The 21,816-nt window shown below is 44.4% G+C and overlaps 2 protein-coding genes across 3 annotated transcripts in view; both read right to left on the bottom strand.

Moving 5' to 3' along the window:
* LOC103099262 (prosaposin-like) overlaps nucleotides 1–830 on the bottom strand; it is a 30,299-nt gene extending 29,469 nt beyond the window's left edge. Inside the window, exon 1 of one of the 2 annotated variants that reach the window (XM_007505637.3) lies at nucleotides 203–830. In XM_007505637.3, coding sequence (XP_007505699.2) covers nucleotides 203–485 — 283 coding nt within the window. In that variant the 5' untranslated portion in view covers nucleotides 486–830. The remainder of the gene's footprint in view (nucleotides 1–202) is intronic. The other variant, XM_007505636.3, reaches the window with a different exon arrangement.
* Nucleotides 831–17,463: 16,633 nt separating this feature from the next.
* The window catches only part of LOC100011417 (prosaposin), a 30,607-nt gene continuing 26,254 nt past the window's right edge, over nucleotides 17,464–21,816 (bottom strand). Inside the window, exons 8-14 of the mRNA XM_007505640.3 lie at nucleotides 21,371–21,607; nucleotides 20,366–20,461; nucleotides 19,958–20,135; nucleotides 19,715–19,872; nucleotides 19,438–19,518; nucleotides 19,048–19,158; nucleotides 17,464–18,527 (exon numbers count right to left, since the gene is read on the bottom strand). Of these exons, the coding sequence (XP_007505702.2) occupies nucleotides 18,492–18,527; nucleotides 19,048–19,158; nucleotides 19,438–19,518; nucleotides 19,715–19,872; nucleotides 19,958–20,135; nucleotides 20,366–20,461; nucleotides 21,371–21,607 (897 nt within the window). The 3' untranslated portion in view covers nucleotides 17,464–18,491. The remainder of the gene's footprint in view (nucleotides 18,528–19,047; nucleotides 19,159–19,437; nucleotides 19,519–19,714; nucleotides 19,873–19,957; nucleotides 20,136–20,365; nucleotides 20,462–21,370; nucleotides 21,608–21,816) is intronic.

Below are 21,816 nucleotides of genomic sequence, written 5' to 3' on the forward strand. Positions count from 1 at the left end.
AGAAGGAAGAAGAGAGGAGGCGCAGCGCTGGGGTCTGCAGCCACGGATGGTCTCCCCAGGCTGGGGGATGGGCTCTGGGCACCCTGAGTCTCCGCCACTAGGCAAGATGGCGCCAAGTGGGCTCTTTTCCCTCCAGGCTCTCAGGAGGAGTCCGGGGTGTCCTTTTCTCCATCTCACCGGCAAAGACAGACAAAGAACTTACCAGGGAAGAAGGGCAGGCAGAGGGCAAGAGTCAGGAGGAGTCTCCGGAATCCGAGGCGAAAATCCATCTTGGGGGACACCGAGGCGATACACACTCCCGTGGCGGCGAGCCTGCGCGCTGGCAGCAGCTGCGATGACTGGCTTGACCTATAGGAAGCCTCCCTGGGCGACGGATCCCTGAAGAGGACCCGCCACAAGTGTGAGAAGGCTAGAGAGGGCCGGCACGCCGGAGAGGAGGGCAGCCCCACGCTCCGTACTGGCTGCCGAGCTGCAATCCGGCTCATTTGAAGGAGGCGTGAGGGAGCCCCAAGGGCGGAGCACCTGGCAGCCCTTGACACAGAAACTCCCTCAGCCTGAGCCTACGCGGACTGTGTACACAAGCCCAAAGAGGCAGTCGCTGCCTTCGAGGCACCGGCATCGTCAGGGGCGAGGCTCTGGGCCCAAGAAGAAACACAAAATAAACCCAAGGCAGGAAGAGGGGGGGAGGGGATCCGAAAGAAGGGGATGCCGAGGAAGAAGATTGGGGTTCTCCGAGGCAGAGGGCAAGAGGGAGGGGTTCCAGGCAAAGGGAGTCCTGGTCTCCCGATTTCTAGCACAGTGTATGTATATAGTTGTATCTTCTAGGCCACTGATTCTTAATTTGGGATTCATGGACTTTTTTTTTTATATTTTCATGACCTGATTTCAATAGAATTTGTTTCCTTTGTATTCCTCTGTATTTTATTGGATGCATTTAAAAACCTTGGGGGGGGGGGGCAGCTGGGTCAGAAAGGGGAGGTCCTGAGTTCAAATGTGGCCTAGGACACTTCCTAGCTGTGTGACTCTGGATAAGTCCCTTAACCTCCTTTGCCTAGCCCTCACCACTCTTCTGCCTTGGAACCAATACCCAGTATTGATTCTAAGATGGAAGGTGAGGCTTTAAACAAAACCTTATTCTGAAAAGGGATCCAGGTTGAACAGACCCTAGAATGCCAATTCCCCACAGGCAGAGAACAGTCATCCTACCTTTGTATTCCCAGCACCTGGCAGAGCTCATGGTACCTGATTAAGCAATGTTTAATGACAGATTGATAGTGAGAAAACTCAGGCCTGCGATGCGGAGAGCAGGGTTTGAGTCCTGCCTCCAAGAATGCCTGGATGATTGTATTCAAGGATTAGCCTTGTTCAACACCCTTGGCTCCAAAAGGCAGAACAATGGGAGAAAAATCCAGGGAAGCTAACCAAAGCTTGAGGAAAGGAAAAAATTCCCAACCATTAGAACTATCCAGATTTGGAAAGAGCTGCCTCTGGAGGAAGTGAGTTCCCCGTCCATAGGGGGCTTCAAGGAAAGGGTAGATGATGGCTGGTCTGCTCAGCTGCGGAGTGGCTTGCCCTTAATGTGGTTCTCCTTTGGGAGGGGACTCCTTCAAAGAATGGACAGGACCCCCAAGGGATAGCTTTAGACAGAGAGAAAGGGATGAAGTTGAATGGCCAAACTGCCTCCCCCAAGAGAAGGCGCCCAGGATTCTCCTGTCCTGAGGGAATGGGGTCTGCCTGACTTGGAAAGAAAGGTGGGAGGACAAGCAAAGGGGATGGAGTCTGGGGGATTCCTCTGGGGACCTGGGGTGTGCTGGGGACCCTGTGCCCCGTCTCGGACCCTCATTTCCACCTCCTGGATGGCTAAGTCCAACCTTGTACAGGAAGCCTTTTCCTATGCCCTTTAATGGTAGTGCCCTTCCTCTCTTGATTATTTCCAGCTGGTGTCCTCTAGAACTTGTCCTACATAACTGTTTGCTTGTATTGTAGTCTCCTCCATTCAACCATAAGAGGCTCCAGGGTAAAGACAGTCTTGTGCCTTTCTTTGTCTCCACAGTGCTTAGCCTGGTACCTGGGGCATAGCTGGTGCTTAATAAAAAAAAGATTATTGATTGACTGACTAAATGGTTTCTGAAGTATCTGTCAGCCCCTGAGATTCTGTGATTGGTCATACCAAGAGATTTCAAATTAATAAGCACTTTTTAAAAAATCTGCCTTGGCTTGGTCTTCCCCACTCTTATCTGTGTCTGTATACTACGGAACAAACACCAATGTTTCCCATCTCTCTGTACCAGCCTTTTTAACCCATCTGGGTGGAGAAAGTACACTCAAGGTCACCCATGACTACACCAAGATACTGTCGAAATGGATATATGATTACGATATAAAGTATGATACCAGAAGTAAATTAGGGGAATAGTTTACCTGCAGAGAAGAGAGCATTATATGATGTAAAATTAATCATTTTGATTCTATTAAATTGAAAAGCTTCTGTACAAACATAACCAATGTAACCAAGATTAGAAGGGAGACAATAAACTGGGGGGAAATTTTTAATAACAAATTTCTCTGACAAATGTGTCATTTCTCAAATCTGTAGAGAACCAAGTCAAATTCATAAGAATACAAGTCATTCCCCAATTGATAAATGGTCAAAGGATATGAGCAAGCAATTTTCAGATGAAGAAATCAAAGCCCTTTAATGCCTTTTAATGGTGCCTGGGATGATAGGGGAGGGGTGAAATACAAAAAAAAAAATGTTCTAACTCCCCCTTGATTAGAGAAATGCAAATTAAAACAACTCTCAGGTATCACACCTAACAGATTGGCCAATATGACAGTAAAGTGATCAATATTGGAGGGGATGTGGCAAAATTGGGACACTAATGCATTGTTGGTGGAGTTGTGAATAGATCCAACCATTCTGAAGGGCATTTTGGAACTGTGCCCAAAGGGCTTTAAAACAATGCATACATACCCTTTGATCCTGTAATATCACTACTGGGTCTGTATCCCAAAGAGGTTTATAAAAGGAGGGGAGGGAAGGACCTACTTGTACAAAAAGATTTATAGCATCTCTTTGTGGTGGCAAAGAATTGGAAACTGAGGGGATGTCTACCCATTGAGGAATGGCTGAACAGATTGTGGTATATGTTGGTGATGGAATATTGTGCTTTAAGAAACAATGAACAGGATGGTTTCAGAAAAAGCTGGAAAGATCTACATGAACTGATGCAGAGTTTAATAAGCAGAACCAGGAAAACATTGAAAGCAGTAACTGTGATACTGTATAATGATCAACTGTGAAAACTTGCCTACTCCTAGCAACGCAATGATCCAGGGCAATTATTTATGATGGAGAATGCTCTCCACCTCCAGAGAAAGAACTGTTGGAGTCAGATGGATGTGGATCAAAGTCTATTATCTTTCACATCAGTGTATTTATGGTTTTATTTGGGGGGTTGGGTTTTGTAGGAGTGAGCTTTTACAACCAATCTGAAAGTGTGTTTTGCATGATAATACATGTATGACCCAGATTAAATTGCTCAACATGTCCCAGTGGGGGGAGGGAAGAGAGGGAGAGAGATGGTTTGGATCTTAACATTTTGTAAAACCTGTTGGAAATTATTGTTACATATAGTTGGGAAATTTCTAGAAGCGTCATAAAAGAAAGGTTCATTATCTCTGCAGGTTATTCTTCTTCCCAACTCCTTCGTGTATTTTCTGGAAAGGACTCTCTCCATTGGCTCAAGTGTGGTTTTGTACTCAACTAGCTTGTATTTCTTCTGTATGCACTTGTGTGTGCAGGAGGCTCTCTCAGTAGATCGGGTTTTGAGTGCAAGAACAATTCCATTTTTCCTCTTTGTAAGTAAGCACAGTTCCTAGCACTACATCGCAGGCACTTAATAAATGCCTATTGACTGAACGATAAATGTGTCTGCCATGCCCCAGGGTCTGTCTCCATTTTTCTCTGAAGCTCCTGACCAGGGGTCCCCACACTATGGCCAGTAGGCCACATGCAGCCCCCCCTGAGGCCATTTATCCAGCCCCCACCACACTTCCTCAAGGGGCACCTCTTTCATTGGTGGTCAGTGAGAGGAGCACAGGATGACCATAGTTCCCATTGAAATACTGGTCAGTTTGTTGACTTAAATTTACTTGTTCTTTGTTTTAAATATTGTATTTGTTCCCGTTTTGTTTTTTTACTTTAAAATAAGATATGTGCAGTGTGCATAGGGATTTGTTCATAGTTTTTTTGTAGTCTGGCCCTCCAGGGGTCTGAGGGACAGTGAACTGGCCCCCTGTGTAAAAAGGTTGGGGACCCCTGCTCTAGACCTTCCTTTCCAGCGGTCAGCTGAGAGATCGAATCTTAAGCCCTCCCCATCATTCCAGGCAACTCGTTTCAAGCCCTTCAAGCCATCTTCCTCTTCCAAGTCAGCTCCCCCCTCTGAGTCTCGGCTTCCTGGCCTAGAGACTGGAGGTTTTCCATCTTTGTTTGCTAGAAAGGAATAACTCAGGTAAACTCCAAACTCAGCAGATTGGCATTCAACCCAAATCTAAACAGTCTTTCTAAATTTGCGCAAGCCAGCTCGTGGGAGTTGTCTAACTATCCAAACACTGTTCACAGATATCTAGAATAGATAGAAGGGAGAGCCACCCTTCAGAGAACTGGGGCAGGGCTATTTGTGGGCCCGCCACAGTATTATCTGGGGGAAGGGTCATGGGAGATGGCTCACCTCTGAGGCCAGAAAACCACCCATCCAATCGCCCAAAAAAGGGTCCTGGGGGGCCAAGGGGGGGGGAGCCAGGTAGCTCAGGAGATTCAAAGCCAGGTCCAGAGTCGGTTCAAATTGGACCTCAGCCATTTCCTAGCAAGTCAGTTTGCCCCCACTGTCTACAGATTGTAAGACAGAAGATAAGGGTTTAAAAAAAAGGACTGGGGTAGAATCATCTCTGTTAGTCATTCCACTCAGTATTTCTGGACTGGACATCCACTGTAAACAAGCCATTTATTTTCCTGATCACTCTCAATGGGGAGGGTAGCCCTTCACTTACACACGACACCTAACCTTCCCCCAAAACACTAACTGCCCGGCACACACGCCCCAAGAAGAGTGAATATCAAAAATATTCATTCGTCATAATGAAACACCCCATGGAATTGCTCATTGGCTATGTGGGGGAGGTGGGGGGAGGGGACGGAAAGAACATGAATCATGGAACCATGGGGAAAATCGTCTAAATTAGTTAATTAAGTAAAAATCTTCAAATCATCCAAATTAAACACAGCCAACAAAAATCCTGATGGTTCTGAGTGTTCTGGGCCAGAGGAGGCAAAGCAGTGCTTTACGCCAAATCTCTGAAGGGTGCCCACTCCCTTTCTGCCCCACCACTGCCAAACGTGCGTTGGCTCAGATGCCAACTGAGGAGGCTGCGGAATCTCAGCGCCACCTCCAGTGGAAAGCCAACCGGAAGTCCTGGGCCCCTTGACGACAGTTCCGGTGTATCCACACACACCCAAGATTCATGACTTGCTGTCACATGACTGGAGGTAGGAGTAAAATAGTAGAGTTTTGAGAGAGTCCGACAGAAAATGCAAAAGACAAAGCGATACGTCTGGTGATGTCTCTTGCGTTGGGCAGGGTCCAAGAGTGGGGAGGGGATCCAGGACGTTGGAGGAGCACCAGAGGCAACGGACTCTTTCTGAGAATAGCATCAGCGTAGAATAAAACAGAATGGCTACAGAGCTGACGCCCAGCAGAGTGGATGACTGAACCATCTACAGTGCATATTTGATTAATGCTGAAACCGCAGGTGCTGCCGTTGATGCTTAATTAGTGCTAACTGGGGAGAAATGCAAGATTTCAGAATCGGAGGGTCCCGCTCCTGTGACGACCCTTTACTGCCCACTGCCAGGCTCCGTCACTTCCACAGCTACCTATTTCTTTTTTAAACCCTCAGCTTCCGTCTTAGAGTCAATATCAGGAGTTGGTTCCAAGGCAGAAGAGAGATAGGGGCGAGGAAATGGGGTTAAATGACTTGCCCAGGGTCACCCAGCAAGGAAGTTTCTGAGGTCAGATTTGAATGGAGGAGGGAAGTGAGCGCGCTAGCTGCCTCCCCAATCCTCCCTATTTCTGGCCCTTTCCTACCCCACACAAAATGAATAAGCTACTTCACTCCATTGGTTCTCCTTCAACATTATTGCTAGGATAGGCTGCTTGCTTTCCATTACCCAGCCAGATCAGGCTCTCTTTTCCTTCCTTGTTTGGGAGGCAAGAGGTAGTTGATGAGGAGACTCATGATCCATTGAGTCCCTCCAGACCCCTTAATAAATTTGCGGGATGTAGGGGACATGTATCTGAGCCAAGAAGGGGTGAAGATTTTGTCCCTTTTAAACTTCTAGTGGTAGCAGTCAATGTTGATCAATAGACATTTATTAAATACCTCCTATCTGCAAAGCCACGAAGCACACCACCTAGTGAGGTAAGACAACATACAAAATGGAACAGAGAGGGGACACCTGAGTAGCTCAGGAGTAGATAGCTAGACCTAGAATTGGGAAGTCCTGGGTTCAAATTTGACCTGGGACACTTCCCAGCTGTGTGACCCTGGGCAAGTCACTTAAAGCCCCATTGCCTAGCCTTTACTGCTTTTCCCTCTTGGAACCAATACATAGTACTGATTCTAAGAGAAAGGTAAAGGTTTAAAAAAAGTTAAACAAGGAGGGGGAAAGGCATGATAAGGAGATCCACACTAGTACTTTTGGATAAGGAATAGAGATTGGGTTTGGGTAGTTGATCTCGGCTCCCTCTTTAAATGGAATTTCTGGGGAAGGAAAGTTTTCTGCCCTTTTACAGCCAAAGGCAAAGAGGGACCAAAGAAGGGGAGGTGTGGAGAAAGTTCCAGGGCTGAAATAATCTTCAGAAATGAAGAGATTTTGAGGACATGAAGGTGATGTCCAGAGGGGGGCACCCAATGCAGGAAAATGCAGAGGAGCTCACACCCTGAGTGCCCAATCTGCAGACCCTAAAGGACCAGACACAGTCTCTTCATACCTTAAAAGGGGTTTGGCCCCTCTCAGACTTTGATAAGTCCAGGGAAAAGAAACAATGAAGCCTTCCCACTTGGCTGCTCTGGAAGGGATGAAGAAGGTCCTCAAGTTGACAGGAGAGGGCAGCTCACCAATGGCCGGTTGGTAGATTTGCAATGCCCTCTGGTGGCCTTAATAAGCATGAGCAAGCTGGACTCCTGGCAGTTAAGAGAACCAATCAGAGAAAGAAGCCCCTGAAAGGGATTGTTTCCACTGTTTTCCATGGAGCCTCTCTTCTTCTGCCATGGACAATAAAGTCTTAAAGGGGAGCCCTTAGGCGTCCTGGAACCAGCTTTTGTCATTGGCTCCAGAGAGCCAATTGTTCAATTTTGAGTGCCACAGTCTGCTACTGGCTAAGAAAAAAAAGGGTAGGAAAGCATGCCTTGGGTCCACTTCCGGGGTCAAGATGGCTCCAGAGTAGAAGCAGGGCTCTACGTCTCCTCTCCACCAAAGGAGACAGTGCCTCAAAACGACAAAACCAAAGTCAAAGGAGCAAAGGAGTTCCACGGTAAGACACAGCACAGAAGGTAGGCAAAGTTAGGGCATTTCCACGCTAGAAGGGGGCAAAATTTCTCCCACCAAGGGGTGAGCTCATCACCTCTCCCCCACTTCACCTACCTTTCCAGAGTACGAGCAAGAACGGGACAAACTTCTAAGTTCGAGAAGGGAGGCTGGCTGAGGTCAACACAGACTTACCCCTAAGAGAAACTAGACTCAGAACACTGGGAGGCTGAGGAAATGTTGAGATAGGCTGCGGAGCTTTGGGAAAAGGGGCAGCTCACAGCAAAACACCACAGAAAACCGAAAAAGTCCCTAGCACAAAAACCTCTCCAGCTCTCAATACAGAGACTTGCCTACACTCCACACCAAGACCTCTTCCAGGCAATCTTTAAGTTCTCGGGGGCTGGACCTGCCCGTAAGTACGGCAAGACTAGGGACCCCTGAAAGCTGAGGAAATGTGGAGATAGGAATGGAGCTTGGGCAGAGAGAAGTGGCTCAAAGAAAAACACCACAGAGACCAGAAAAATAGCCTGTGGGTAAAAACCTCTCAAGTGTGCTCAATATAGAGACTTGCCTACACTCCACACCCAGACATCTGTGAGGCAATCTATAAATTCTTAGGAGTTGTACCTGCCACTAAGAGCAGCTGGATACTGCTGAGAACTGGGAAAAATATCCTCAGGGCAAAAACCTCTCCAAAGCCCAATACAAAGAACACCCACATTCCTCACTTAGACATCTAACCAGGAAGGAACAAGGCAATGGCCACCAACTCCCAGGAACTAAAATCCATGAACACCAAAAAAAAAAACAAGAAGAAAACTTTGACCCTTGATAATTTTTATGCAGAAAAACCCCAGACTAAAAATGAGACAGCAGAAGATGACAAACAATTAAACACACCCAAACCTTCAGGGGGGAAATGGAAATTGGTCACAAGTTCTTAAAGACTTTAAATCTAAGATTGTCAGAAAAATGGAAAAGATGTGTCAGGAAAAGTGGGAAATATTTCAAAAATAAAATAGCAGTTTAAAAGGATCTCCCACTTGGAAAAAGAAGCCCAGAAATCAAATGAAATAATAAGCAAACTGAAGACTAGAAATGACCTGTTGAAAGCCATGAAAAGCAAGATAGATCAAACTGAAAAGGAAAATCAAAAGATCTAAGCTAAAAAACAGTCATTAAAAACTAGAATTGGGCAAGTGTACGGCAATGCTCTCACAAGACAGCAAGAATTAATAAAGCAAAGTCAAAAGAATGATAGATTAGAAGGCAACACAAAATATCTCATTGAGAGGGTGATTGACCTTAAAAATAGATCTCAGAGAGACAATTTGAGAATTATAGGCCTGAAAACACACACAGAAACCTTGACACCATACTATAAGAAATTATCCAAGAAAACTGCCCTGAGGTTCTGCAACAAGAGGGCAAAATAGACATTTAAAGAGTCCATAGATCACCCACTACACTAAATCCTCAAAAGACAACCCCCAGGAATGTAATTGCCAAATTCAAGAACTTCCAAGCTAAGGAGAAAATATTACAAGAAGCCAGAAAGAGACAATTCGAATATCAAGGAGCACCAATCAGGATTACACAGGCTCTGACAGCCTCCACACTAAAAGACCATAAGACTTGGAATACAATATTCAGAAAGGCAAGAGAATTGGGTCTACAACCAAGGATCACCTACCCATAAAAATTGACTATATACTTCTAGGGGAAGGTATGGGCATTCAACAAAATAGAAGACTTCCAAATATTTATAAAGAAAAGACCAAAACTAAACAGAAAATTTGACATCAAAATACAAAAAACAAGAAAAACATGAAAAGATAAATAAGAAAGAGAGGTGTCTTTTTTTTTTCTTAAAGGGCCTCAATAAGGCCAAATTGTTTATATTCCTATATGGAAAAATGTTATTTGTAACTGTCAAAAAATTGTTTTGACTATTATAGTAGTTAGAAGGATTATCCACAGGTAGAGATTGGGGTATTAAGTGGCTTAAAATTATATATTTTAAAAAAAGAAAGCATGTGGGGGAGAGAAGAAGACACCAAGAAAAACTTGAAGAATAAGAATTCTTATAAGAATATATAGAATATAAGAAAATTAGGATAATCTATACTATACAAAAAGTCACATGGGAGTGGAAAGGGAAGACTACAACTAGGAGAAGGTGAGGAAGAGAGTGCTAAAAGGTAATACTCAAACCTTACTCTCAGTGGAATCAGTTCCCAGAGGGAAGAGCATTTAGATACATTGAGGTATCGAATTCTATCTTACCCTGTAGGGAAGTTGAGAGGGGAAAACTAAGGGGGGGAGTGGGTCGGGGAGCTAAAAAGGGGGGAGGAAAAGAGAGGGAGAAATTTAATAGACCCTAAAAAAATAAAAGGGGAATCATGGTATCTGACAAAGCCAAAGTAAAAATAAATCTGCTAAAAGGCAGTATAGACAATGAGGTAATATCAGTACTCAACATGTATGCACCAAATGAAACAGCATCCAAATTTCTAAAGGAGGACCTAGTGGATCTCAAGGATGAAATAGATAGAAAAACTATACTACTGGGACATCTGAACCTTCCTTTATCAGAACTAGATAAATTGAACCAAAAATAAATTAGAAAGAGGTAAGAGAAGTGAATGAAATCCTAGAAAAATTAGAGTTAATGATATGTGGAGAAAAATAAATAGGGACAAAAAGTAATACACCTTCTTTTCAGGAGCACATGGTACATTCACAAAGATTGACCATGTACTAGGGAATAAAAACATTGCAAACAAGTGCAAAAGAGCAGAAATAATAAATTCAATCTTTTCAGATCATAAAGCAATAAAAACAATAATTGGTAAGGGTACATGGAGAGGCAAATAAAAAATTAATTGGAAATTAAATGATGTGATTCTCCAAAATCAGTTAAAGAACAAATCATAGAAACAATAATTTCATTGAAGAAAATGACAATGATGAGACATCCTTTCAAAATCAATGTGATACAACCAAAGCAGTACTTAGGGGGAAATTTATATCCTTGAGTTCATATATTAACAAATTAGAGAAGACAGAGGTCAATGAATTGGGCATGCAAATTAAAAAACTAGAAAGTGAACAAATTAAAAATCCTCAGATGAATACTAAATTAGAGATCCTAAAAATTAAAGGAGAAATGAATAAAATTGAAAGTAAAAGAACTATTGAATTAATAAACAAGACTAGAAGCTGGTACTTTAAAAAAACAAATAAAATAGACAAAGTACTGGTCAATCTAATAAAAAAAAAAGGAAAGAAGAAAACCAAATTGACAGTATCCAAGATGAGAAGGGAGACCTCACCTCTAATGAAGAGGAAATTAAGTCAAATATTAAAAACTACTATGCCCAATTATATGGCAACAAATATGGCAATCTAGGTGATATGGATGAATACTTACAAAAATATAAATTGCCTAGATTAATAGAAGAAATAGAACACTTAAATAATCCCATATCAGAAAAAGAAATTGAACAAGATATCAAAGAATTCCCTAAGAAAAAATTCTCAAGGCCTGATGGATTCAGAAGTGAATTCTATCAAACATTCAAAGAACAACTAACCCCAATACTATACAAACTATTTGACATAATAAGCAAAGATGGAGTTCTATCAAATTCCTTTTATGACACAAATACGGTACTGATTCCAAAGCCAAGTAGATCAAAAACAGAGGGAAAAAAAAAACTACAGGGGGCAGCTGAGTGGCTCAGTGGATTGAGAGCCAGGCCTAGAGATGGGAGGTCCTAGGTTCAAATCTGGCCTCAGACACTTCCCAGCTGTGTGACCCTGGGCAAGTCACTTGACCCCCATTGCCTAGCCCTTACCACTCTTCTGCCTTGGAGCCAATACACAGTATTGACTCCAAGACAGAAGGTAAGGGTTTAAAAAAAAACAAAAAACTACAGACCAATCTCCTTAATGAACATAGATGTAAAAATCTTAAATAGAATACTAGCAAAAAGACTCCAGTAAGTTATAGATATACATACAGATAAGATATATAGATAAGAATAAGGGTTATTCACTATGATCAGGTAAGATTTATACCAGGAATGCAAGGATGGTTCAATGTTAGGCAAACCATTCACATAATTGACCATATCAACAAGCAAACCAACAAAAATCACATGACTGTCTCAATAGATTCAGAAAAAGCCTTTGACAAAATACAACACTCATTCCTATTAAAACCACTAGAAAGTATAGGAATAGATGGGCCTTCTCTAAAAATAATAAACAGTATATATTTAAAATCATCAGCAATGGGGATAAATGAGAAGCCTTCCCAATGAGATCAGGAGTGAAACAAGGATGCCCATTATCACCTCTATTATGTAACACTGTTCTAGAAACACTAGCAGTAGCAATTAGAGAAGAAAAAGAAATTGAAGGTATTAAAATAGGCAATGAGGAGACCAAGCTATCACTCTTTGCGGATGATATGATGGTTTACTTAAAGAATCCTAGAGATTCAACCAAAAAGCTAATCGAAATAATCAACAACTTTAGCAAAGTTGCAGGATACAAAATAAACCCGCATAAGTCATCAGTATTTCTATATATCTCCAACCCATTTCAGCAGTAAGAATTAGAAAGAGAAATTCCATTTAAAATCACCCTAGACAATATAAAATACTTGGGAATCTATCTGCTGAGACAAACACAGGAACTATATGAACACAACTACAAAACACTCTTCACACAACTAAAACTAGATCTAAACAACTGGAAAAACATTCATTTCTCAAGGGTAAGACAAGCTAACATCATAAAAATGACAATCCTACCCAAACTAATTTACTTATTTAGTACCATACCCATTGAACTACCAAAAAACTTTTTAAAAAATTACATAAAACAGTAACAAAGTTTATGTGGAAGAACAAATGATCAAGGATATCGAAGGAAATCATGAAAAAAAATGCAAAGGAAGGAGGCCTTGCAAGTCATCTCAAACTATACTATAAAGCAGCGGTCATCAAAACAATTTGGTACTGGCTAAGAGACAGAAAGGAGGATCAGTGGAATAGACTTGGGGTAAGTGACCTCAGCAAGATAAACCCAAAGATCTCAGCTTTTGGGACAAAAATCCATTAATTTGACAAAAACTGCTGCGAAAATTGGAAGACAGTGTGGGAGAGATTAGGCTTGGATCAACACCTCACACCCTACACCAAGATAAATTCAGAATGGGTGAATGACTTGAACATAAAGAAGGAAATAAGTAAATTAGGTGAACACAGAATAGTACACATGTTAGACCTGTGGGAAAGGAAAGATTTTAAGACCAAGCAAGAGTTAGAAAAAATTACAAAATGCAAAAGTAGAAAGAAACACAGGTAGAAACTCCAGGGAGACAAGTATAAATTATATGATTGGGAGAAATATTGAGGCTGGGGGAAATAGCCTGAAAATACCATGAGAAGAGGCTTCTGGACCTCCAATACTAGAGGTATATAAAAAGTCTTGGCTATGTATATATACTGTATCTTCTCAACTATGAGCTATATGTATTTGGGGGAGAATGCAAACCTGGTTTGTGAAGTGATTTTGTAACCACTAATTTTTTTTTAAGACTTTTAAAATATATTCCATATATATTTAACATATTATTGTTATTATATATTCATTATAGATTGTATAATATAAGATGGTTAATATATTTTACTGATACATTTTAATACTTTTAAAAAAATTTTTTAAACCCTTACCTTCAGTCTTGGAGTCACTACTGTGTATTGGCTCCAAGGCAGAAGAGTGGTAAGGGCTAGGCAATGGGGGTTAAGTGACTTTCCCAGGGTCGCACAGCTGGGAAGTGTCTGAGGCCAGATTTGAACCCAGGACCTCCCATGTCTAGGTCTGAATCACAATCCACTGAGCCACCCAGCTGCCCCCTTTTTAATACATTTTAATGAGTATAGGCTTAATGAAATGCCAATGAAGGCCAAATATTCTTGGACTGGTACCCTGCATTATTATTGGGTTGTTTTGTTTTTTTTTTAACCGTTATCCTTATTTGCCATTTTAGAACATGCCTTTTCTTTAGTAGAAAAACCCACTGATGGGGGCTTAGGAGTTAGGGTTTCAGGAGTACAGAAGTACCCTTTGAACCTGGGAGAGTCATCCTCTGGAGCACCCAACTTGGAAGTAGGAATTGGGGAACCCTCCATTTGTATTCCAATGCCTTCTTTCTCCCTAATGTTTTGCTCTCTCTCTCCAGGGCTCTTCGCATACCTATCTATGGCAGAGCAATCTTCTGAATAAACCCAATCACATCCCTGCCCTGCTCAAGGACCCTCAGTGGCCCAAGTGAGAAAGACCAAAGCCACGATTCCACTCCATTTTCTTGACACTCATAACTGATCCCCAAAAAGCTTCCTATCCTACAATAGAAGACTGACTAGGCGCCTGCTATGTACAACACCCTCCTCAGGGGAGCAGGGCTCTCATGGCTTGGGGGGACTCTTGCTTCCCTGAAATCCAATTTACTAGCAAGCCACAGTCATTTCCTAGGCCAGCAGCTGGCTCATCTCCAACTTGATGCTTTGATTTCTTTATTGATTTACTGGTCTAGAAACTGTAAGATGGGCAGAAATGTTTTTCAGGAACTTCAACTACCAGGATACTTTCTCCATTTCCTGACTAGAGAGAAAGAGAGAGAGAGAGAGAGAGAGAGAGAGAGAGAACTTGTTTTTCTATCTTTTTAATTCTGGTTATTATATTTTAATTGAATTTTAAAATTTAACTTTGTTGAGAACTTTTGCTTTTAAGTTTCCCTGTTGATCCTTTCCCTTACCAGCAAGAGGCATCCCATAGAACAAGGTAATTTATTTTTAAAGAAAAAAAGGAGAAAAAAAAAGAAAAACAATCAATATATTGGAAATTTTTCTAAATAGATTCATTGGGGGCAAATAAAGTGGTTCAAGGGATAGAGAGCCAGACTTGGGAGATGAGAGGTTCAGATGTGGCCTCAGATCCTACTTAGTTGGGTGACCCTGGGCAAGTCACTTCACCCCCAATGCCTAAAGCCCGTACCACTCTTCTGCCTTAGAATCAATACTTTGTACTGATTCTAAAGCAGAAGGGAAGTTTTTTTTAAATACATGATATATCCCATTCCCATGGACCTCCCCTTTAGACAAGAGGCTGAGATGTCACCATCTTTTCTCCAGATTTCCTCTTGTTCCTCATAATTCATTATCCATTCACTGACATTGTTCAAGGAACACATTGTAATCAAACCTATTGAAGGACTCTCCTTGCTATGATAGGAATAATTCCCATCCACCACTTTTCCCCATCCATATCTGATGTTTTTGAATGAGATTTTCCTCCCTATTATTAGATGCTGGATTTTATTATGCAGAAATGCTCTTGGTGTTTGCAAGTTTCATTTCTCACTTGCTACCTTGTAAAACTATTGTCTCAATTCATCTATTTGCTGATTCTCTAGAATTTTCTCAGTAAGCCAGGTAGGTCAAGAAGCAGGGCCAGTTTTATCACTTCTTAGCCTTTCATTTTGTAAAATTATTTTTCTTCTAATTTTTAGTATCTCCTCATTGGGGTTTTTGGGGGGTCATTTTTTGCTTTTAAAAAAGGCGTCATTCAGGGGCAGCTAGATAGCTGTCTTGAGTCAAATAAGCCATTTCTCCCCTGCAATCACAGGTGGCCACAGCTAAAAGCTTCCAAATTTGTCTTGACAATGTTACCTCGCCCTCAGATCATGGCTCTTCCCAGCTTTCAGAGCTATTTCCTTCATTTAGTATTGCATAATAGTATTTCACATAAAATATTATATAATATACATATATAATAGTATTCATATAAAGAACTTGTTCACATTTCCCAGATGATTTAGCCTCCCAATTCTTTTTGCACATGTTGGGCCCTTATCTGACCTCCTAGTATATCATGGAGTCAAGAGGTATACGCAATAGACATGGTCCAAAATTGCTTTCCAAAATGACTGCATCACAACCCATGTAAAACCCAGTGGAATTACGCATCGGCTATGAGGGGAGATGGGGGAGTGGAGGGAGGAGAGGGAAAGAACACGAATCTTTCAAACGTGGAAAAATATTCTAAACTAAACTTTCCAGAACCAAAAAAATAAATAAAATACAAAATGGCTGGATCAGTTCAGATGCACCAACACTATTTTAACATACCCATTTTTCCACTGCTCCTCCAGCAAATTGTTACCTCATCTTCCCCTACTTTTGCCAACCCAATGGCCAATGCCAACGCAATCAAAATTTCACTTATTTTTTCTGATCAGTTAGGAAATGGTATTGTAAACATCAAATTTCTCACTTTTTATCCCCATTTATTCACTTCAATTCCAATTTTAGCTGCATTTCCACAAAAACAAATATAGGTGATCAAAATGGTTCTTTTTGCCTTCTGGAATGCTCTCTATCCATGGGATGAGTAAACTTCTTTCATGGTCCTTGAATTTTTGTCTAAGCCACAGACCTTTCTGGAGCTTGTCTTTTGATAGACAAAAATGAGGTGTCAGGTTTCCCAATAGCCCTTGTTAAATAGGGAATGATGGCTTGGTATGCTGGGATCTTTGGCTTTTGATTTATAAATAATAAATATATATAATATACAATTACAATAGTAATAAAAAATAAATCTTCAAATTTACTAAAGACTAGAAAATGCAAATGGGGGCAATAAATAAGAGTAGTGGGAGATGGCTTCCCTTCCTTCACCCACCCTTTTTCCCCCAGAACTTCCTCAATATTCTTGAGCTTTTCTTGAAAAGGAATGCATTTTCTCTCACTCTTGAACTATAAAGTAATCCTTTGGTAATCTGATTGGTATGGAACCAAATAAGCCAATAGAAATAGTTTATCTTTTTTATCTGCTCCTACACAAGAACAAGTGTCCATGCGTAGACTAATTCTGTCCATGTTGTGCCCATGTGTCTTCGCAGGTCGACTGCTAAGGCTTTACTTTCTGTAGATATAAAATTTTTCTCTGCCTCCTGGCTTGGTTGGCGACACACGGTAAGTGCTGGTGACTTTTGAGTTTGTGTCTTTACATTTAGATGTCATCACATTTGTAAGCTTAATAAAATATCAGTTTATTCTCCAGATTCCCTTCAGCAAAATATAAACTGATGGTTTTGCTTTGCTTCATAGCGTGCTTATAACTCCTTTTTTTTTGGGGGGGGGGGGGGCAGATGAGACCTTAACTACTAACAAAACAAATTGCATTCCAGCAGCTGATTTTTAGTGAGGTTGTCTTTGCTATTTGGGTGTATTTCCTATAAGAAACTTTTTGCTGGAGATTTTCCCCTGTGGTTACTCTCATTTCACATGTTCCCATATTTTCCTGGTTGAAGGAGCGGGACTTTCCTCTCTCCCCCTCCCAACTTGGAAAGTCTCTTTCTTTCATACAACTTCAGATTACCATGCGGCAGCTAGAGAGCTCCGTGGATTGAGAGCCAGGCCTAGAGACAAAAGATCCTGGATTGAAATCTGGCCACATTTTAGCTGTGTGACCCTGGGCAAACCACTTCACTCCCATTGCCTAGCCCTTACTGCCTAGTATTGATTCTAAGAGGGAAGAAAGCATTAAAAAACGGAAATAACTAATGTTGAATGGTTTTCTTTTCATTCATTGGCTCATTTGATTTATTTTAAATGATTTTTTTGATGGACTTTCTAAGTTTTTCTCTGCCACTGAAATACATTCTGAGACAGCCGGGCCTGGTCCCCTGGTTGGGCAAGTGCTGTGTCTTGCTTTCTCCCTCTCACCTCCCATTTGTCATCCTCATCTCTAGGGACAAAGAGCAGCGGTGATGCCTTTGCAATGATCACAACAACTTCAGTTTACTGGAACTTTTATTGTTAATTACAGAAAGCTTTAAGGCAAAACCAGAACAAAACAAAAGTCATCCATATTTAGTCCTCCCCGAACACCTAGCACAGAGCAGAAGAGCTAGCACAAGAAGAGAAACTGAGGTCCAGCTTCCTTATTGGGGAAGATCACCTTTCTACTGGGAAGCAGGAAAGCCGGTTTTGTCACCCATGTTAAAATCCCCAAAGTAACCTGTACAAGGGCTCAAGCAGGGCCCCCAGAGGGCTGTGAACCACGCCAGAGACGAAGCAGAAGGCAAGGACTGAGCAAGGCCCTCTAGTGTCACGACAACTCGGGGCTCAGAGAAGAAATGCCAGACTCCCCCCACCCTCGGCTCACCCTGACCCCATCCCCAGGCAGCCGCACCCCAAATCCACTTCAAAGAGAGAGAAAACAGGAGAAAGCCAAAGCCTAAGGGTGGAGGGAGGTGTTCAGAGAAACTCAATGAAGAGCACGCCAGCCTCGGTCCAGTTTGGGCAAAGGCAAGGCTCGCCTCTCTCCTAAGCTAAAAGCAGGTCTTGCAATGAGGAGGTGGCACTCCTCAACATTATCGGGAAGCTGGGGAGACCCAAGGGGCTCCGAAGGCCTGCCCTGGAGGACCGACAAGCAAGGCTTAGGCAGCTGCCAAGGAGACCTGCCTCCACCCCGGGCAATTCCCAGCCCACCTCCCCGACCAGAAGCCGGCAGCCCCCTGGAGGAGGCTGGCCCTATGGGTCTGCTGAGGGGGGCTGGGCTTCTGCTACCATCCCTGTCACACCCAGGCTCCCTCCCACCAACCTCCATCTCCACCATCCAACCCAGGCTCAGCCCACGACGCATGCAGAGGGCAGGGAGTGTGCGGCCTCGGACAGACAGAACAAAGGGGTCACGGGTAGAGGAAGAAGACTTGGGACTCATTTAAAAACAAAAAAAAAAATCAGATCTGGATGTTCCCTTCCCCTAGACACTCAAATAGGAAAGAATCTGCCATTTCCCGGAGAGAGAAGCGTCTTCTCTAGTTCCACACATGGCGCTTGCAATGCTCGACAGCCTAGGAGAGAGAGAGGGAGGGGAGAGAGGTGAGGCTCTCCCGAAGCCACTTCCCCCCCAAAGAGAGGCCCAGGCTTGACAGCAGGGCTCCAGCCCAGAGGGAGCCTCTTCCTTTCTGCCTCAGACCTGTCCTTCGGACTTCTTTCCTCCTTCCTTTGTTCCCAGCCCATGAAGGTTCTCTACTGTCTCATTCAATCTAGCCTCAGGCAGGCAGTCCTGGAGAGGCTGGACAGGGTCCCTCTTCCCCTGATAGGACCAGACCACAAAGGCCGGCCATGCAAAATATTTCCATCAATCATCAATGTTGGGGCACTTCCTCCCTGCCTAGCTGCTTACTAGCTGCACAAGCCTTAGTCTGTCTAGAGGAAAAGCTCCCCCATTTGTACTATGTCTGAGTTTGTGGTGGTTATTGCTGGCCTCAAAAATAAACTGATTTTCTCACCCAGCAGCCAGTCTCAAGATGTGGCAGCGGGTGTCTAGCCCGGGACACGCACTCTCGGCGCGGGCGGGCGTGTACTTACATTGCACTGGGCTGCCGTCTCCATATTCTTACACCAGTAGCTCGGGCCCCACGCGCACTGCTCGGTTCCCAACAGAGGCCTAGAAGCATCTTTGGGGCACGCTCCAATTTTCTAGATGGGAGAAAACACAGACTCAGCTGGGCCCACGGGCTTCCTCCCCTTGTGAGGAACAGAAGGATCATTTCCAGGGAAGACAAGGTGTTCCTTGGCCCAGGCCTGCCTGGCTCCCTCCCTAGTTTCTAAGGAAACCTCCAAGGTCCACGTCAGGGAGAGGGATGTTGGCTAGAGCTCAGGAGGAAAGGGCAACGATGGCACCTCCCGTGAGGCTCAGAGCCCAGAGGCCCGCCGGCCCGCCCGCCCGCCCGAGTGCCCAAGAACAGGCCGGCTCACCAGACACAGAGAAGCGGGGTCCAGCTCCTCATGCAAGGCTGCGATCAGGATGGGCTCGTACTCCTTCACAAACTCGTCACACTGCAGCAGACAGAGCAGAGGGCGGCGCTCCCTTAGCCCGAGGGAGGCTCACAGGGTCCCCAGAAACCCCAGAGCAGCCTCCCGTCCTGTCCTCCCCCTCCCTGCCGACTCAGAGCCCCCTTTGGGAATGGATCGGGAGAGCAGCAGCTTTGGTGAAGAAGAAAGGCTGGGAGGGAGCTCCGGGCCTAGGCATTACCTCATCGCTGTAGGGTTTGGGCAGCATGCCGCACGCCTTCTGGAAGGCCGAGAGGATCATGGCCTGGGTGCTGTTCTTTTCCAGGTTCTTTTCCAAATAGCCATCGACCTTCTTGCATACCTCGCAGAAAGCCCCGCTCCTGAGCTTGGCCTCATTCACTGTAGAACAGAGGGGACGCGTGGTGAGGGCAGATGCGGCCGGAGGGACTGGAGCCAGGCCCTTGGGGGACTCTCCCGGCCATACCTGACTGCACTTTGCCCTTGCAAAGTTGAAGCAGGCTGCACACCAGATGAGGGCTCGTCTCATCCAAGAGCAGGTCCACGATGGCTGGGCCATAGGATTCCACCAGGTCTTTGCACTCCTCGGCCATGGACTTGGGGATGATTGCACACACCTTCTCGACGGCGTGAATTATATCTCCCTATAGCAAGAGGGTTGGAGGAAGACGGAGCCGGGGTTCAGCTGCAAGGTCCGGGGTCTCGTCCTCCCCTGATAGCTGGGGCCTAACAGGACAGCTGACCCTTGCTGCCAGAGGCAGCTACCCAAACAGGTGCGTCAGACAGACCCAGCCAGCCATCTCCCTGGTGCTGAAGCTCGGTGGCTAGAAGGGATAGAGAATGTCCCAATTTCCCCCACCCCTAGCAGGCCTACCTTGGTCTTGTTGCCCTCCAGCAACTTGACGACCTCTTTGATGACATACTGGCACAGCTCACACGTGGGGCTGGCCTTTGCCTGAGCCATGGTCTTCTGTTAAGAGAGCACACGGGGCCTCAGGTCAGTGGGATGGAGGCCCAGAACTCCTCTATCCCCGCTGGCTCCAGAGGCCCGGGCTCAGGCAGCAAGGATTGGGGTCTCCAGGGGAGGCAGTGGGGTTGGGAGGGAGGAAAACTGAGAGGGGTGCAAAGGTCCAGGGGCTAGAGCAGCTCTGCTCCTTCCTAAGGCCATGCCTCAAGCCTTCAGGGCTCCCATCTGTCATTGCTCCTTTCCAACAGGTAATGGGAGGCCTCTGACAGCTGCTCAGCTGTCGATGCCACTTTTTCTTTGGGAGCAGGTGGGTCTCTGGGGCTGGGGAGACGAGTGGGCAGGGAGAGAGTGTTTTGGAAATAAAGCCAATCTCAAAAAATGCTCCCATTTTAGGGAAGTCAATAGAGAAGAAATTCTAATCACATTTTTAAGATAGGGCCAAGTTTTAAAATAATTAGAAAATAAAAGTAGATTCAATGGTCCAATCAGAACTTAATAGTCCTTCCATATGAAGGTGTGGAAAGAGTACTGGCTGGCTCATAGATCTGGGTTCAAATCCCACCTCAGATACTACTACTACTTCTTGTGTGATCTTTAGCTTCTGTATATACAGAAGGGACGGACACTGAGGATCCTTCGGCCCCCCTAAGGTGTAATTCAGAGAACATTCATCACCTCGTTCAGTTCCATTAAGAGCTTAAGAAAAATAAGCCAGAAGCCAGAGGAGGCACTGTAGACCACAAAACCCAGTAAGGGGGCCGAGGGCCAAGCCTGTCCCAAATGTGCAAGGTCTGTGCCTGCAGGTTCAGGAAGGTAAGTCAGTGTCAGGTCCTTCACTGACTGGGCCAAACACTGTGACTATGTCTGTGTTCTCGGTGTGTCTGAGCCCCCCTTCTGCCCAGGTCTGCCTGCCTTGACAGGTTCCACTGGTTCCACTGGTTCCACTGGTTTCACTGGTTCCACTGGTTCCACTGGTTCCACTGGTTTCACTGGTTCCACTGGTTCCACTGGTTCCACTGGTTTCACTGGTTCCACAAGCTCCATGGCAGGGATCACTTTGACGGTATCCTCGTGAGCTGGCACCAGGGTCTGCAGAGGCCTCTGATTCCCTTCACAGAAGCCAGCATAACTACAGATCTCCTTGGGTCCCTTTAGAGAAGCACAATGGGGCATTAGCGCCAGGGAAGGGTGGCACACAGCCCACTGCCTCCTCCCACAAAGGGGGACTGACTGGAGGCAGAAGAGGACAAAGGTCTGCTCTGGTCATTACAATTACAATGTCCCTGCTTGATTGTTAACCAGGGGTGTCATAGGATGCTGGGGAGAAGGGAACAGCTACTCCTCCAAATGGGGAGCCA

This window comes from Monodelphis domestica, chromosome 1, assembly GCF_027887165.1.
Source record: "Monodelphis domestica isolate mMonDom1 chromosome 1, mMonDom1.pri, whole genome shotgun sequence".
In the NCBI taxonomy this organism is placed as follows: domain Eukaryota; kingdom Metazoa; phylum Chordata; class Mammalia; order Didelphimorphia; family Didelphidae; genus Monodelphis; species Monodelphis domestica.